This window comes from Melanostigma gelatinosum (assembly GCF_949748355.1).
Source record: "Melanostigma gelatinosum genome assembly, chromosome: 22".
NCBI lineage: Eukaryota > Metazoa > Chordata > Actinopteri > Perciformes > Zoarcidae > Melanostigma > Melanostigma gelatinosum.
This window is the reverse complement of record NC_136655.1, coordinates 3,670,265-3,689,784: the sequence shown is the minus strand read 5'-3', so window position 1 is coordinate 3,689,784 and position 19,520 is coordinate 3,670,265. Positions and strand designations below refer to the sequence as shown.

Genomic DNA, 19,520 nt, shown 5'->3' with positions numbered 1-19,520 from the left:
TGTGTTCCACATGGTGTACATGAGACATAAACAAACGGTGTGCTGAGATGCAACAATTACTGCCGCTGTTTAGGTTGATGTGAGGTCATTTGCACGCTATTCATCTTAGCATGCCATCGGTTTATTCTCCAGAGGATCACGCTGAGACTTGGTCGACTCGCGCTCCTCTTCACATCCTCACATCGCTGCAGTATCCACAACCTCTCCGCCCACCAGAGACTAACGACGAGGCTTGCTAAATTGTGTTTAAGTATAGCCCTGCGAGAAAGTGCGTGTGTGTGTGTGGGGGGGTCCATCCCAGTATCTATTGAACATCCAGGTAACCATGACAACAGCTCAATCAAAGAACAACACCACTGAATCGTGGATGTCTGCACTGGAGTACAATCTTGACAGAGGAGTGGAGATGAGCAGCCCCCTGGTTTCCCCCCATGAACACAGGAAGTACTTTCTGGGGGACACTTTCTGCTTTTGCACCTTTTACTATCAATGTTGCACAGTAATCTAATTCAATTCAAATGCAGCTCTTGTTTTCCTCAGAAGTAAGATTTGGGAGAAGGTTGAGGGGGAAAGAGTAGCTGGGAGTGATTGACAATTGAATCATTAATGTAAAGAAGAGAAAATAAATGAATGCCATGAATTATACAGCAACATATTTCATTCCCGTCTCCTGATAGGAGTACATAACGATTGATTTTTGAATTTGAAAGAATTTAGTTATTTTTTCAGGGACAATGCACACGAATCAACAGTTACACTGTAAGTGAGCCAGAGTTAGCCAGAGAGGCTAATTTCCATCTGCTGTCCCCGGCCAGATGTTTCAAGGCAGCTTCAATACATTAGATGCAAAGCGCACACGTCTGTCTGGGAGGGGAGAACATGGTTTTATTACAAATCACTTCTGATGAAGATGTCAGTTTTCATTTGTTCCCTTTTTATGATAAATATACTGATGAAACAAGCTAAAGTGCATCAAGCCATCGCATTATTTTTCCTTTCAAAACTCAGGAAGCTGCAGTGAAGACAAAGGCTAATTTTTTCTGCCAATCAGGTTAAGTGAAAAACGCCGCAAACTTGAGCTTCGCCTCGCAGACACCATCCTCGCTGCAGAGCCGTTAATCAGAGATATGTGACTGCAGACGGCACATTGATTATCATGATTAGAGTGTCCTCTGGTCAGACTTTGCCACTTCTAACTGAACGTACAGTAAAAGGGAAAATCAGTCAGAGACGATTAAAAGCAAAGAAAGGGCTGCAATCATTTCTCATCGTTCAGTGTGTCCTTGTAACTCTCTGGATCTGAACATAAAAACAAAACTCATAGTACGTGGAATAGACCAGCTTCCCAATAAAATTACTGGATAGACTAAACAAACATGCTACAGTATTACACTGCTGCATTTAGTGCCTGTTTATACAGTACATATTATATCCTCTTAATCATTAGTTCTATATTGGAAACGTTAAAGTTGTAAGACGAAAACACGGACAACTCTGTGGTAGTGACCTGTCAATCACAAGGTAGCCCCGCCCTAAAGCACACTCTGCTTTATGGTCTGTGTGACTCTAAATGGACCATAATGTACTAAATGAACATCATGCTGTATTGAAGAAGACTTGAAACTAGAGATTGAGACATAAACTCATGTTTACAATATTTACTGAGGTAATAAATCAAGAGAGAAGTAGAGTCATTTTCTCATAGACTTCTATACAACCAGAGGAGTCGCCCCCTGGTGGACATAAGATAGAATGCAAGTTTAAGGCACTTTTGCATTGGCTTCACTTTTCAGCATGAGAGGTTGCCGCCTGGTAACGTCAAGAAAATTGTGAATGTAGTTTATCATCGGCCCCTTGAAACGGTCAGCTAATTCATATATTGCTCTAAATGAATCTATTGCCTGGACTGTAGAGTCACTCCAACATATCTGCCTGCTGTGAAGTCCAGCACACACACTGTGGGACAAGTCACGTTAAAATAAGGGAAACAGATTCTCAGCCCAACGTTGTAGCAGCAGGATATTTAATGTCAAAGGAAAGAGTTAAACAGCCCCGGAGACCTGATATCATGGCTGCAGACTCTTTGCTAATTTCTTAAAGGTTATTAATAATAGATGCAAGCTGAGGATGTGTCTCATATGGAGTAAACACACAAGAGTACAGATTTTGGAGCAACTGGAAAGTACTTTTAAATGAATGGCCATATTGTCAAATTAATTCAGTGGTTGCGTCTTTTTTATCTCCAGCAAAAAAAAAAAAAAAAAAAAAACACGAGGAAATAATTGGCTGTTTGAATTGTTTGCATGTTCTTGTTGCAAGAGAATAGTCTTCTCGAAGCTGAAAGTTGTATTTACAGTCTTGTATGAAATACTGAAACTAATCTGTGGAACCTAGATCCCCCCCCCCCCCCCCCCCCCTGTCTTAAAATGTTATGAAGTCGCAAATGAATAAAATTACGCCTTTGAATTAGAAGATTCCTTCAAACAGTTCACCACCCACATCACCTTTCCTTTTGTAATACAGCCTCCCAAAAAAGTGCCGTTTTGCTTCACAGCCGCTGTGCTACAGAAATAATAAATTCCTTGTCCGGTAATGAGTCTAATTGGAGCCATGCATCCAGGTGGCCCCGGCTCCTCTGTTAATGTGAATTAACTGTGACTGTAGCGAGCAGCCTCTGGTTAAGATAATGACTTCACCTGAGGGGTCCTGAGTGGCAGAGAGGCTGAGATAATTGTTCCGAACATCCCAGTGAGGCGCTCTCAGCGTGATCAGTCACCGCTAACCCCTCGGGGGGTGTGTCTGTGGTGAGAGTGTGTGTGTGTGTGTGTGTGTGTGTGTGTGTGTACTCCAGTGTGAAACAGAGCTAAAGAGAGGGCAAGATTGACACATAAAGAATTCATACTGGGGTTCATGATAGACTGGAGCTCTACAAAGTTTGAAAATGTATTATTTTCATTTCATTATTTTTTTCATGAAGGAAATTGTCCATCGATCGACTGAAGAACTGTAAGACCGAGTCAGTCTTTAGTGTACGACTTAACTCAACCGTTATGTAATCTGTGCATTAAACATTGGGCTAGCAGGATGCTGGAACATCAACCTTCTGTATGAAATGTATAACCATAAAGGAGCATAGCAACAAACAGCATGGGCACGACAATTCAGCCATGATGTCAACACGCTCAACAACAAACATCCCACTGAAGCAACACAACTGGTAGACCTTGTAAAAACCCTGGACGTGTTTTTGTGCTTTCAATCGCGGTGCTCGACGTTCACAGGAGGGCCCGTCTCTCTTCGCCAAGTTGTGCTGATGCATTCAGATTCGTGCTTACGCCCTCACTGTCTCCAAAATGAATCAATTGCAGCTGCTATTTCGGTGTTGTGCTGGCTGCTGTTTTGTTTTCGGCAGCGGCGCAGCGTGCTGGAAAGCCACCCATGTTCCCGCTCATGAATGTTAATGATGAAATCACTTCTCACTGGCAGGCTGCCTTAATGTCAGCCGATGTCTTAAAAACATGTCCGTCGCCGTGAGGCTCCTCGGCTGCCTGCGTTCACTGGAATATCACGACATCGTGGCACTAAAGATGACAGCTTTTGTTTGATGCGATGTTAGTTTGCCTGTTAACGCCAAAAACAACAACAAAAACATCTGCTGATGTTATCGAACTGATTCAGAAGGATTCTTTGTGTCTGTCCTTCGTTATTCTCAACAACAGTTATCCTGATCGACTGCACGCTTGGCGGGTGTATTGCTGAGGAAATACGGGACATGTTTATTAGTAGTGCATTATGTACACAGTGTGTGGTCATGAGTGGAGTCATTCCCAAAGACTTGGGTCGGCACAGGCGGGTTCGATTTTATTAAGGTCGCCAATTAAATGAGCTGAATTTCTTCCATAGTCTTTTATTTAACATGTGTATCTGCGAAAGACAGCCCTGAGTAACCGGGGATGTACGGGACAGATGTGTTCGTATTTTTCTCGACATCCACTGCTTGGCGGGCGTTTTTCCTGAGGACCTGAGGCAGTGCATTGTGGGTGATTGGATAAGCGGTTCTCAAGCAAACAGCGACAAGACCAATCAATCTTCACGTTTTAAAGCCAAACAATATCTCCTCTCACATTTGCTCAGCTTGGTGTAACTTGGAGACTCTCCACTGTTTACTATTTACCTCTTGTGCAAGTAGAAGACTCGGAACATGCAGTACCCACCGACACTTTCTCACTGCCATCTTGGTGGCCAACTCCCCTGATATTTACCATGACATTTGACATTCTCAGATTCTGTTCTCGCGCAACCCAACAGACAGAAACGTAACCAAAGTTTAGAAATAGAGATATAACCTTTTCTTCTACCGTTTTACTCACAGAATACACGTGTCTCTACTGGCAGCATCACTGTGTGAGTTATCCTCTAGTGTGTTCAGTCCTGGGATGGATTTTGAAGTTTGGCCTGATTGAAATCATCGACAATGTGCGGAAAGTAATTTGCCAAAACGTACTCTTTGTAGGTGCCAAATTCGAGAATTGTGTAGATCGGAAATCAATTAAAATTTTTACATATAGAAAATGAATGATACATATACTCACTGATAATAAAAATCAATACCAATACTAAATAATACAATTAAAACTCAGTGGTGCTTGATTGATGTTATCTCTGTGAACATCTGTACAAGATAATTTAGTCTCCCAGGGACCAATTATCAAACAAGTATGTTCATCTATCTAATCAGTCATCTGCCTCTGGGAGGAGAAAGGATTCAAAGGAAATTATTTCAGATTCAGAGACAAATGATTTAGTGAGACGTGGAAGAGTGCCGGTGTTACTTTCAATCAATCGACTGATTAGCCTAAAATAAACTCTCATCAACATATTTGATTACAGCAGGATGATTAACAATACAATTATCTGCCATGACTCCCAGAGACACTTTCTCTGTTGCAGAAGTCTCAGGTGGTGTTAGCATCAACATGTGGTGTTAGCATCAACAGGTGGTGTTAGCATCAACATGTGGTGTTAGCGTCAACATGTGGTGTTAGCGTCAACATGTGGTGTTAGCGTCAACATGTGGTGTTACCGTCAACATGTGGTGTTAGCGTCAACATGTGGTGTTAGCGTCAACATGTGGTGTTAGCGTCAACAGGTGGTGTTAGCGTCAACATGTGGTGTTAGCGTCAACATGTGGTGTTAGCGTCAACAGGTGGTGTTAGCATCAACATGTGGTGTTAGCATCAACAGGTGGTGTTAGCATCAACATGTGGTGTTAGCGTCAACAGGTGGTGTTAGCGTCAACATGTGGTGTTAGCATCAACATGTGGTGTTAGCATCAACATGTGGTGTTAGCAACAAATCCTCCAAATCACAACGACAAAATATGTCATTTTTTATTGGGGGTTTCCTGATTTCTATTTCCCTCTCTGAAACTATTCTCAACCAGCTTTGCCGTTACAAAAGTGTTTTCTAAACTGAAGCTGGTTTGGACCCAAAAAAACAACTTTGTTCGGGAAATATTACGGTTTGGGTGGAAATAAGTACTTAGTTAAGTTTAAGGAACGATTGCGTTCAATCGATTCTTCAAGAAACAGTCCATCTCCTGTCAGTCACTTTTAAAATGATCACAACATTTCCCTATAGACTTCAGCAGGTAGTTTCAGTCTTAACTCAAAGCGACATGAACCATGAACATTGCTGATCAGACCACACTCATGATATTTATGTCCTCAATGTATGAGGACTCGTTGCTCTTAGCACAGAATAAATAAGAACATTTTACCATAATTCATCTTTACCCAACTGGTTTTGAGAACACTACAATACAGACGTGATTAAAATCACTCCAGACGGGATAATTCAAATTCAACAAGAGGCACAGTTGGTGTTTTACATTTTCTGCTTTTTCCTTTTTGTTTGGGAGAAAAAAGCAACAGCGCAATACAGACAGAGTGGGCAGTGATTGCTTTTGTGTTTACAAGTTGGCATTAACATAATCACAGACTAACCCCTCATCATCGGCACTCCCTGCTTTCAGCCTTCAAATTAGTAACCTTTAACAATATGCCCAGTGGGCTCCACCAACAGCACACATGCTGGTTATTTGTCTTCACAATGCTACTCAGGACATTAACTCGGACACAAAGCCAATCCCCCAGACAGTTTGTTGACAATATACGTAGTGGTGTCGAGGAGACGGCCCCTTATGGATTCACGTCCCTCGCGTCCAGAGACGCACAAAAGTGCCGGACAAAAGTTTGAAGTAAAGTTTTGCGTGGTCTGTTTTGGATATTTAAGTTATCCATGACTGCAAAATGCCACAAGTGGCTTCCAATGTTTTAATTGTCCTTCTGCGTCCTAAAGAGCACCGTCCTATTAAATGATAACATTACCGTCCACACAGCCAAACTGCTGGCTGTATGCTCATGTGGCTCATATCAGTTGCATGGTATTGAAACAAGTCTGCTTAGCCAACTCCAATTCAGTGCGGCAGTTAATTATTTTTGCCCCTCTGTTCGGTTAATTCCCAAATCTGTAGGTCTGCCAAACAGCCTTCTGGTTTTGGCTTCGTGATGTGGGAACGGTGCTCAGAAAATGGGAAACGTCATTTTATTGGGAGAGTGGGAACCATTTTGAACATTGGGATGATAATCGAATCAGAAACAAACGGCGACAGAAACAAGAGTCTGCAGCCGAGCAAGCAGCCAAAACCCAACTGTTGTATTGTTAGAACAATGGGAAAAGAATTCAAGCTAAAACTATTATTGGTAAATTTTGGTGATTAATTAATCATTTGTTAAATCAAAATGCCAACCAATACGTTTCCCTATTTCACAATGTTGTAGGTTTTGGAACGTTGGTCGTACAAACCAAGCAATTTGGAGAAAATGATGACATTTGCTTTTTTTTTAATTCATTTTTATTCATTCATCTTGTAATGTCCAAGATTCCATACATGTATTGTAAGAATATTTAAAAGAAGAAGACAGACGTGTAATGTATGACAAATGAGTTCACATGAGGTGAATGTGCTGCAGAAAGACTCTCTTGATCCAAGTCTGTTTGAACTTATTTAAAATGTTTCACATAAATATGTATATCACTTTATATGCATGGGAATACTGCATGGGATTTCCATTTTTGTGCATTCATGAGGTTGAAGTATCCAATGTTTCGTTTTACATTGGCATTAAAAATGCAAAATCATGAGCTGCTCAAATATGAGGACATGAATAACAATTTCATTAGTGGAAACACAGATGATCACATGCTGTGGTTGGGTTGTGAGGAGGGGTTTTCTTTCCTGTTTCTGGGTCACTTCCTTCAGGACGGGTTAATGGCAATCTTTGTCACTCTTTCAATGCGGCTGTTATTTTCTCATTTTCAACGCAATTTCCAGTTTCCCTTGGCTACAGTTGCGTGCCCCCCATTGGCATTGAGAGCAAGGTAAATAATAGAAGCACCCAGTGAAAATAGGATGAAGATTGATCTCCTGCAGTGGAGACAACAATGTCACCTTTGTACTGACAGTGACGCAAGATCCTTGAACTTTTTGAATTTCCGTCTTATACTTGAGAAAGATGTTGCAACTGTCCTGTCTTCCCAGATATAAATCATTTTAATGAAGAAAGGGAGAAATTAAAGACGTTTGAATTCAAAAGCCATGTTATACTCACTACAATATCTAAGATTTTAAATTAGTCTGAATACATGCAAAAATCTATACAAATTGACGTATTAATAGGGATCTGATGGTCGATGAAACACAATGTGAGTCACAGGAGGGAATAAGAAAAGTACGGGAACATAATGTCTTCATGTTATCCCTTATGTATCATCTGGTGTACACTGTCCAGGGTCACACGGGACAGAGAGCAGTTGGGGGTGGGAGGACTGGAGTCTACACACCATGTGGCGGACGAAAGGCGGGGACACAAACACGGAGAACTCTCGTTACCAGAAAAAGTAGTTCCGTTACTGCCACCAACCAACAGGACTCACTCACACGTTGATGCGCATCGCTATTGGACGCAGCCACGGGTTGGACTCCAGCAGCCCGCCGCGTGTTCATCTAACGCAGGGAGCGCGTTTGGACAGTTGCTTCTCGTTGCGCGCTGGATATGGATCAGGACGCAGCGCGCCTCCCTGCTCTCTCCCGCGGACAGGCTGCACTCTGCTGCGCATAAAAATAAAAAAAAGCCCAAATGAACCACCGCCCTCCCGGCTCCCCCGGCGTGCAATGGCTTAACAGGAGAGACATGAGTGTCCGGACGGAGAACGGCATCACCTTGTGCCAAAGAGCTCTCCAAATCATTACGGAACTTTGTCTCACGGGACACGTAAACCAGGAGAAATGTTCGGATATATTTTCCCTGGAGAGCAGCATACCAGGTCAAGGACACACAGGTAAATGCAATAAAGTCATTTTCTTCTTCTCCTCCTTATTCCCCTAATTAGTCACTTTCGTTTGTTCCGGTCTTAGAGAGAAATTGACTTGTTGCAGCGTTTGAAAAAAAAAACAAAAAAAAAACACAGGTCTCACTTGTGAAAACTTTATTACATCACTTAGCTGCATGTGTTGAATGGCATTGAACTGCAATGAAAGCATTTCTCCACCTGTTACGCATCTTGCTGCAGCTCAGTCCAGACGGGTGAAATAGCAACAGGTGGAAAACAGACAGACATCCGAGAGGCTTTGCAATCTGGCTATTTTACCGAGTGTCAGTTTGATCCTCACGTTTTGAAAAGTTGCAGTAAGCTGCATTAAACTTCATTGCATATGATGCACAGTCAGCATAAACTTTAAATGTCAACAAGAAAAGGAAATGTCAGGAGCAAATGGGAGATATTTTTTCCACTTATGTCCCTGATCATGTGATTTTCCTGATGCTGTGGCTCCTGAAATAAGGTTTTTTTATGACGTAATATTGTCATGCTTTATCAAACAGGTGCATATGCTGCCCCCTCTTTCTTACAGCTGGCTTTCTCTCCTTTTTCTCCCTTGCATGTTTGTCCGTCATATTTTGTCTCCCTCGCTTGCTTGTCCTTTCCTTCTTACGTGTCTGTGTCTTCCTCTACGGGTCTCTTCATGGTTACATGTAGACATCTCTATTAGTCTCCTTGCTGTGGTCGTGGGTTTCTGTGGACTCGCCCTGTTGGTAGTCTCTCTCTTTGTCTTTTGGAAGCTGTGCTGGCCCATTTGGAGGAGCAAGGCTCTGTCGGCCCACGCCGAAAATGGCCTCCACGTTGGTTTCCCCGTGGCGCCTCCGGCCGGCTCCCCGCCGGTCACCGAGTGCAAAGCGCCGGAGTTGGAGAAGAAGTACCCGCTGGAAGTGAAGGCCAACGGACGGAGCACTGTCAAGCTGCTGGAGGCGGCCATGAAGATCAGCCAGACGTCTCCGGACATCCCCGCCGAGGTGCAGACAGCCCTGAGGGAGAAGCTCTGCCAGCAGGCTAAGATCCAGAGGCAGACCACAGAGCCAACCTCCTCCTCCAGGTACCTTACATGAACCACTGCAGTCACAACCCCACCCTGTCTGCCTGCATCGAGGACATGATAAGGACACCCTGTTACGGTAGAATGGTAGCATTTTTGAACACACAACGGCTTGTTTGTCCCCCAGCACAATGCAAAAAAAATGTCTTGACAGTTCGTGGCAGTGCAGCCACGTTCCTTGAGGAGGTTTGGCACGTGTCATGGAGCACAGCATGGGCTGTATCCTGTAACCTTGAAACACTGGCACATATTGAATTGTGTGTCTCTCGCACTGTCTGACTCGAAGAAAGAGAAAATCAATCTCCTCCTCATCAGCCAGCCAGTAAATTCTCCTCGCTTCAGTTCGAACCCTGTAATCTCCTTTTCTACATGCGAGTGGAGCTGATGTGTTGACGGCGGGAAGCAACCACAGTAATTAAAACAACCAGCCGGGGGGGGGGGGGGTGCTGTCATGGTGGAAGGTTGGTTTCTGGTGAGGAGCACCAGTCAGCCGCGCTCAGTTTCTCAGAGGAAGCCGTTATTGACAGTTGCTTCGCTTTGTTGTTAGGATTGTTAATTCAGTTACATTGAGCCCACGGTCTTCATGAATCATACGCCCACAGGGGATGCAGAAAGGCCAGGTTAAAGATTACAACGCCTACCGTCTTAATCCTCCTGCCTACTCCTTTGCCGTTCATGCCTTATTATAACTGATTGTTTCCTTTTTGAATGTCAACAACGCCTTCATCCTCTGAGCTCAAGCCCAAACCGTTTTGTTGGCTTAAAATACAGACAGGACAATGATTGGGCTAAAATTAAGGATTATTTTCATTACTATAGACGAATGTAAATCTTTCCGGTTGAGAAGCTGGAACCAGCAGGTATTTGTCACTTTATGTGAACTATAACCGACTATCAAAATGCTTTTAACATGTTTTGATCATCTCATTGTTTCAGCTCTAAATCTTGGACAGCCTGAAAATACACAGTGGGGGGGGGGGCGTGATTGTCAGGATGGAGATTCGTTCCCTATTGTTTCATCAACTTCTTTGTTTATGTTCATGATATTTATAACTTTGAGAGCAAAAAAACAAGGGTATTATCTCTGGTGTTAGTAGAGGATGTGGTGTAACCCCTAGTGGATTGAAAGGCAAATAACTCCTAGTATTCTCTGTCCAGTTCGTATTTATTGTGTTTAGGTTGCACTTCAAGCATTTATTTCCCCTTTTACCTTCAGGTTTGTTCTGGCCCTCAGACAGCATGCAGCCTTCTATGTTGTTTACAGTACTCAAGTGCAGAGTATTAAATCTTCAGCTGTGCTTCCGGTGCACGGCTGTCGGATCGCTGTGATCGTCTCACCGTCAGAAAGGAGGAGGGCCAGTTGCTAGGTGACAAGATTGGCGAGTCAAACAGCCGTCGTTTTATTTTATTAGTTTGCAACATCGCAGTAATTTACAGCATTCAGGTAATTTGCCTGAATGCTACAGATGTGTTGACAAAGAAAGAGAAAGGATGTTGAATGCACTGATTTTAGGTAAATTAAGCCACTTTACCAAGCTCAAAAGGGACAATATGTGCATGGCATATGATTGGCTGATTCACAGAGCATTTTAAGCTACTACTTGCTAATGTGCGTCCAGCATTTTGAAAGTTATGCCTCAAAGTAAGTGTTGTCTTGGACAGATTTCTGTGCTTCTGTCCTGAAGACTAAAGAACAAAACAAAACCATTGTTTGAGCTATTCTACCAGACGGTAATGTCTCAATGCTTGTTCCATGAGCACACCTCATTATTATGCATGAAGCTTATCAGATAGTAGCTCTCTCCTGACAAACCATTAGCTCTCATCATAACAAACCCACTCATGCGTAACACACGAGACACTTGAGACATTTACCAGATGCCCTTTAACCTTTCCAACAGGCACAATTCATTCCGGCGCCACCTGCCTCGTCAGATGAATGTCACCAGCTTTGACTTCAGCATGGACACGGTGCCCCTCCGCCAGTCTTCTACGGTGAGCATTGGAAGAATAAAACCCGAACTTTACAAGCAGAAATCCGTGGACTCGGAGGATGGAGCCAAAGAGCCGGTGGAGACTTGCGGAAAGCTCAGCTTCTCGCTGTGTTACGACTACGAGGAGCAAGCGTTGGTGGTGACAATCCTCAAGGCCTTGGACCTGCCCGCCAAAGACTTCTCGGGCACCTCCGACCCGTACGTGAAGATCTACCTGCTGCCGGAGAGGAAGAAGAAGTACCAGACGCGAGTCCACCGCAAGAATCTGAACCCCATGTTTGACGAGACCTTCTGCTTCCCCGTGGTGTACGATGAGATCTGCAACCGCAAGCTGCACTTCAGCGTCTACGACTTCGACCGCTTCACCAGCCACGATATGATCGGCGAGGTGGTGGTGGACAACCTCTTTGAACTCTCTGATCTTTCCAGGGAGGCCGTGGTGTGGAAGGATATTCATGCAGCGACTACAGTGAGTTGGCGTTCACACTTACACACTGCCAAACCCTCACGTGTGTGGCCATTGTTGCTACGTAAGAAATGTTGCACATCTTTGCCATGACCGAGTCAACCGGGAACTTGTACTATTTTTAGGAAAGGTCCAAACATGAAGTATTGCACTGAATCACTTCTAATAACCAGAATTCATCATCAACAACGTTCCAGGAACATGGCAGGTGGAACACACTGCATAATTAAAAGGCTTTGGGAAATGCATTTGGTCAGCCAAACACCCACACACATTTTCCAGAAACTGCTGGTTGTTCCTCAGATATAAATACAGAAGTAAAGGATGCGATCACAAGTCATATGAACCGCAGCAATATACTCTCAAGCGTTTAGGTATTTACACAAACACGGTATTGCGCACGGTAGAGTTTGCCCTTGTACGGTATGAAGTGGGTATTCAGCCCAGAATGCATTTCACTTCCACATTATCACAGTTTACTCTAGAGCCTCTGCTTTAGTCAATGTTTTCATTGTGAGCAACACTGAGCCATTGTTGTGAGGTTGACAATAGCTTCTGTCGACTATATTAACAGCAAACAGAAGAGCTTTACATTCAGTTTTGCATCCAGACTGACTGCAGATGATTCTCTGTGTTCTCAAGTTTAACTGTGTTTATTTATTGGCTTCAATGAGAAATATAGTTTCTTGACGAGGCTGTTTCTCAAAAGGAACAGTGTGTAACATTTAGGGGGATTCATTGAGCCATTTATTGGCATGTGCAGTCGAAAACTAAGATTACATTTAACTCACAACTGCAGGCCATCGATGAACCTGACAACTTCCTCCCGTGTGGATAGACCTGAGGGCAGCGTCAGTTACTTAGTGGATTTATACCTGAGATTTAAGGGTTGGATGTATTACTCTTAAAGTGTTTGGTAAATTATGGTCCCACTTAGATTCAAACAGACGATAAAGCAGAGTATGCTTTAGGGCCTTTGCCTCTTTCGCCCCTTTGCTTCGTATTATCTTAGCTACTATTTATATATCACAGCTCAAACCAACAGCCGTAACATCAGAGCAAGGAGGACGATCCTTCGAAGACAATGTGTTCGGTGATCAAAGTACATTCAGTCGTAACATTTAGTGTCCACCCGGCCAATTCTTGGTCTTTGTTATGATCGTGTCTGTTTGACATAAAGCTCAGGAGAAGATAGACAACACCAAAACAAGCTTCTTCATTTTCTACTGTGACGTCGCCGGCGCTCCACTGAAAAGTTAAGAGATTTTCATCTTGAATCGCATGGCGCAGCTCAGAAAAGTGACGCTGGGTGCAGCACTTTTTCTCGGGCGCATCTCCTCACTGGGAACAATTAAAAGAAAGATGATGGCGCTCAGAAAAAGACGCGATGTGATCACGGGCCTTTACGCCCTGTATTTTCAGTTCGTTCGGCCGTACTCGACGGCGGCGGCGAAAAAAACCAAGAGGGCAATGGCCAAAATGCCTAACTCGAAGCTTCACAACTGTTGTACACAAACCAACGGGTTGCGTCACGGTGACTACGTCCACTTCTTATATGCAGTCTATTTTTTGCAGGTATTTGATCATAAAGCAAAGTTTTGGACAAATTAAAATGTTGGTACCTGGTAATGCCGCTGGATGGACAGTCAGGAGATCACGAAAGCTCACGGTGGCGCTAGTTCAGGGGACAACGAACAAAGTAGGATTCATCCCCTCGCGGTCATGAATGTCAGTACAAAATGTCTATCGTTGAGATATTTCTGTTTGGACCAAAGTAGTAAACCACCTGACGCTGCTGCTAGGTGTGGCTAAAAACCAAATCATTAATTACAACTGTTAAGAAGCTGGTGTTTAACAACCGTGAGATGAGATAAATAGTGACGATTAAGAATGACTAATAGTGATAGGTACCAGCTGACAGCATACAGCCTCCTTTATTTACGGACCTGTTTACTGCTTAACGTTGGCATTTTGATTTGTCTTTTTCCTCTAGGAGAGTATTGACCTGGGAGAGATCATGTACTCGCTGTGCTACCTCCCCACAGCAGGGAGAATGACCCTAACGGTCATCAAGTGCAGAAACCTCAAAGCCATGGACATCACAGGCTCTTCAGGTAACCAGACAGCGAATAAGATGTGGCTCACATCAAAAGCACATACTGAGCCATAAATCAAACTCCGCTGAAACGTGAAGAGTGGAAATGGAGAAGAGAAGTAATGGGGCCAGAGAGGACAAATTATAGAATATTATAATAGATATAATGCAATTATATAATATTACAATCTGTCAGAATACGTCTGTCAGCCGTACTTTAAACTGCGAAAAAGGAAACGGTTTGTATTTTGTGGAGCTTCTGAACACCCGAGTGTGAAATGACATGTGCATAGAACATTCAGAAAAATGTCCCTCATTTCCCTTTGCATTGTAAGTTTTGATTGAAATCATCATCATGTGACCGTGAACATGTCTCCCAGACCCTTACGTGAAGGTGTACCTGATATGTGATGGACGGAGGTTAAAGAAGCGAAAAACAACCACCAAGAAGAGCACGCTCAACCCGGTGTACAACGAGGCCATCATCTTCGACATTCCCCCGGAGAACGTGGAACAAGTCAGCCTGTCCATCATGGTGATGGATTATGATCGGTGAGTGCAGCAGTCACCAGATACTTTTTATACGCCGCAGGATCATTTGATAGAAAAAGAATTGGGGTTTTTTTTGGAGTGTAACTTTGATCAACAAAAGCTCTCGAACACCGACATCGATCATTGATTTTTTTTGTGTCTGTTCTACTGGAAGATGTGCATCCAAAATGTGTCTTCACGTGTGTTTTACTACTTACAGAGTTGGACACAATGAGGTGATCGGCGTGTGTCGCACCGGGCCAGATGCAGAGGGTCTTGGACGAGATCACTGGAACGAAATGTTGGCTTACCCGCGGAAGCCCATCACTCACTGGCACGCTCTGGGAGAGGTACAGACACGTCTTTTATCCCTGATGTTCTCCCGATTTACGAATACTGAAATTATATTCTGAACAGTCCTCCTTCCAGCAGGAGGAACAAGTGTACAAGCGGTACATGGGGACGTGCAAATCTGGGTGAATAGGATTTTAGTCCAATCTACTAAATCGGGGTATTTACCTGTGAAAATCACAAAAAAATATATGTAAATAATGAGCTTGAAAGGATTTATTTGTGATTTTTGGAAATATATTCACTGTCTGTAACACAAAGTCAGTGAAAAGATCGACATCAACTCAATCTCCCTGCATCCAGCTGGCCTAGTTTGGTTAAAGGTGCTTTCCAACAACTCCAACACTGTCTTACTTGCATGTTTCATGTGTATTTAACTCATGTAGCTAAAAAGAGATACGACGTTGTTGAATGAGGACAATGGAGCTTTTTTCTGGACCAACAGCAGCAGGACCAAGTGCCTAAGCAAACAACAAAACAACACTGAAGGTGCTTTGGATGTCTAGTAAGACAGATTTACAGTTGCTGGAAGGCCAACTGTGCCCCCCAACCCCACCCCCTGTATTGTATTTCGTATTTTACATGTTATCAATGTTTCTTCCTCTTTTGCCCCACCCCCTCCCCATCCGACGAATAGGAAAACACAGGTGATTTCCCGTTTTCAGTGGTAAATCTACTTCATAAGCTTTGGTACAAAAAAAAAAAAACTGTGATCATAAGCAAAAATCGTGTCCTAGCTCATGTCAAAACATTGTTCTGTAATAAACACTAACTGCATGAGGATATGGGAATACAGTCAACTTGGTTTGTGTTTGTTATATATTTATAAATCTTGTTTTATTTGTTTAATTCTGTTAAAGATTAAACAGTGTGCTAAACATACAAAATTAACATTATTAAATCATGCAGAAAGCATTAGAAATAATCCTGCAACGACACTCCAGGACATCCAAAGCACTCATCTGGTCTGATGTCCAGACCAGTGGAAGAGCTTTTAACAGCTGCTCACAAGCTCAACAGCAAGTTTAAATTGGAAGCTGTGTGTTATGCTATATTTTGGTGCGACGCTAAGAAGCACGCAAACAGAAGAGGATTTTGCTGCAAGAGTGCTTTCACAGGTATTTAACAATCCCAAAGTTTGTGAACTCCCATTAGTGGATCAATAAAGTCCTTTTTTCCCCGTTGTGCAAAATGCTGGAATCTGTCACAACAGCCAAACAGACTGAAATTAAATGAAATTTATTTATAGAGCGCTTTTCACAGACATGACATCACAAAGTGCTTAACAGCAGAAATTTAAAAGCATAACAAACTTCAATGTGACCCTCGGGTCAATAAATTACATACACAGAATAAAATAAAAAAAAAAACTGCACTCCTGAAGGGAGGTAATTTTTTTTACAGCCAATTTTCAGGTCCACAAGGGGAAGATTTAAGACCACATATTGAATCACGACATATGCACAAACACCAGCCTGCACGCACACAAAATAAATCCTCAAGTAAGTTTATAAGCGATGTGGATGATGTGCAAATCACTTCAATGGTTTCAAAGTGTTTTCACCACTTGCTGTGGCTGAGACAAAGCCACGATCTGGCTCTGCTGCTAAATGTGACGTGACCCAGCTGAGTCAATGAAACTTCTATTTTGGGGGTTTTTTTGCCTATGATCACAGTACATCCTGAGGACTAGTAGAAATAACCTGGTTAGACACCGCTAAATGGGCGGCAAAGCCTCTATAATGTGTTGTGCTTTGTGATATTTTCCCTTGCAGTGGCCTGGAAGAGCAGCAAGCTTTGAGAGTCAAGGTTCGTGTCCCTCCCCCAAACCTCCGCAGACGCCCTGATGATCGCTGGTGGCGCGGTGACGCCAACCCTGTACAAGACCAGGTGTCTGTTTAGAGTTGCAGACAAGTTGTGTCGACTGCGAGTCTCTTGTGAGCACGTTGTATGAAAAATCATTCCGACGCGTTTCTTATATATGTTCCTAAAAAATAAAAAGTAGTCTTAAAATAGTTAAAATAACTCGCGTCCTTCAAGTTCTCTACAGAGCTGGTTATGCACAGCCCTCACTGTCATTTGATTTGATGAATGTTTTTTCATACATCGGCTTTGAAATTCCCCAAAAGGCTTTACATTTACACGGACCACATGAATGGTAGGACTCACTGCAACAAGTCACCTAGGATTCTCTTGCAAGCTGCGTCAACCTGTTTTAAGATTTTGAGCAACAGCGTTTTCCTCTGGCCCCAGAGCTCTGTAGTGAGGTAGGACTTCCCTTTGAAATGGCAGAAAGTTAAAGGGCTACGCTGCTCAATGCCACGAAAACATTTACTTGATGACGAACATTCATTAAATCCAGTGAGTCTCAATCCAGGTCTTGGCTGAAGAATGCAGGTAATCGCGCATCTACAAGGGCTGCGTAAATCTCTCTTGAAATTCTTCGGTCACAAATGTCACCGCTGTACAAAACCAGCCGTCAATCAACCGGCACGTATTAGAAAAGTCGACAGGACTCTCAGACCTAAAGAAAGTGTAGCAGATAAATGTAGCAAACTACTAAAGTCCATCTGTGGTCACATGGTTAACAAAACAAAAAAACAAAGTGTAAATCCGTGCAGACGGTTTTGTAATCCGTGTCCTCGATGCTAGCAAAGAAGAACAAGTACGTCAAGTTAGTATATTTAAGGTGCGGATTATTGGCAGCTAGCCTTGCTGTTACAACTAGGTGCTAGCTACTAAGGGAGGCCCTACGATCCTACGATACAATATTGTGACGATACTTAAGTAAGGATACAATCCTAAACATTGTGCGATATGCGACTATTGCAGTATTTTACCTGTTTTCACTTTGATTGCAGTAAAATGAGTTTGTCAGTACAGCAGATGAACTTACTCGACTCACTTCTTACCAATCCCGCTGACTTTATCCTTTTTTTTGTTTTCTACCATGTGACCCCGGAGAGGCTTAATAGCAAACGTATACAGAGAGATAAACAAAACATTAAATGCGTTTGAAATACTTTAATAACTTTAAGTATGACAATTTCATACTTATTTTTGTACACAGCAGATCATTTTCCGCATATAATTGCAAATTGAAATAACAGCACGTAGAAATTTGTTTCATTTGACTCTTGTATTACGCCTATAACATTTATTAAATATAATTAAACCGTTGTTTGAACTGCAAATGTCCCTCTAAATAATGCATGTGCCAATGATTCGGATAATCATAGCTTAATAACCATAACCAAGCACAGCAAGCCTGTCCAGCTTTGGTTTTTACCCTCCCCAAAATAATAACAAGACCAACAATGTAAAGAATGGATGAAACTGTGTTTATCTGCTCTAACCTAAGCTGCAAACGTTAGCATGCTTGGCTAACTAGCGTAACACCTAGAGTAGAAACCCATCCTTACATCCAGCTTCATTTAATGAGGTTATCGGTAAGAAAATGAAAAGAGAGAAGCCTGTTCACAATCAGCACACCGACTGTGGAAGTTTACATTTGTTACCTGAGACGGCATTACATTCACCAAACATCTTGGTTTGTCCTCTTTTTTAACGTTAAAAGTAGAAGCATAATCTATCTATCTCTGTAAACTAAGCAGCTAAACGGGGTTATACTTGAATGAAATAGTAGAATGTCATCATAGATGTTTCCTTATCATACTTAATAGTACCAGGACTGCTACTTTTACACTGAAGAACAAGAAGAAAACTATGCTGACTTTTTGCCTGGGACATGCTTCTTTAGCCTCGGCCTTTTAACATGATTATGTATGTAGAGATCAGGTTATCTGTTTGAAACAAGGTAAAAAGTTAAGAAGTCAAATTATGAAGCTAACTTTAGCCTAATTGGTTAGCTAGCTGATAAAATCTGCTAGCGACAGCGAGGAAATTGAAAGTCGCCAGCTGGAAACGAAAGGCTGCTTTTGTCGACCTGTGACTGAACTAAAAGGCCTATTGTTTCCAAAATGACAATGTATTTTGATTGTTGAATCGGCCACCATTGTCATCGTAAACTGCATGATGTGCCGTGTGAAAAAGGAAAGCTTGACAGGCGGCGCAACAGTAACGAAGGGGGTGGAGCTTAGCTTGTACGCTTAATTGGCCAAACAGCACCAAAACATAACGTAGAGTAACACAGGTGTTCGAAATCGCATACTAACCTGCTTTTCATACTGAATATGATGGAAAAATAATCAGAAAATGACGGCGAGTGACGTTTAAGTACAGTTGAGGGGAAAACAGCATGGTAGCTCACATATATAATGTACTGTTGAAAACATGTTTAACACCAAAAATGAAATAATTTGCATTTATACTGAAAAATATTAAATTGAGTGGAGTTGTTTATGCTAATTGTCAATTTAGTGGGCAGTCTGGAGTACATATTGATCAAGTATGTAGTATCAATGCGCAAGTATGCAATTTTGAACACAAAATTTATTGCACAACTTTTCCTCACCAGATACAAATTCAGGGAATTATAATCCATAAAATATTTGCAACTGTTACATGCGTTTGTTTACACGAAGCCATGTTCAATGCATCGGAACATTGACTCAGCTCCTCATATGTGAG

General features: G+C 42.5%; 1 protein-coding gene across 2 annotated transcripts; it reads left to right on the top strand.

The window, feature by feature from the left end:
• Window positions 1-8,201: 8,201 nt before the first annotated feature.
• syt10 (synaptotagmin X) lies at window positions 8,202-16,777 on the top strand (the record flags this gene model as incomplete). Of its 2 annotated transcripts, none has more annotated exons than XM_079294707.1 (7): window positions 8,202-8,388; window positions 9,100-9,493; window positions 11,395-11,956; window positions 13,947-14,067; window positions 14,429-14,600; window positions 14,800-14,929; window positions 16,706-16,777. In XM_079294707.1, the coding sequence occupies 7 exons, from the start codon at window positions 8,202-8,204 to the stop codon at window positions 16,775-16,777; spliced, it is 1,638 nt and encodes a 545-aa protein (XP_079150833.1). The 2 variants fall into 2 exon arrangements, with proteins under 2 accessions (XP_079150833.1, XP_079150832.1); XM_079294706.1 differs by having other exon boundaries at window positions 8,202-8,403.
• Between the last annotated feature and the right edge of the window lie 2,743 nt (window positions 16,778-19,520).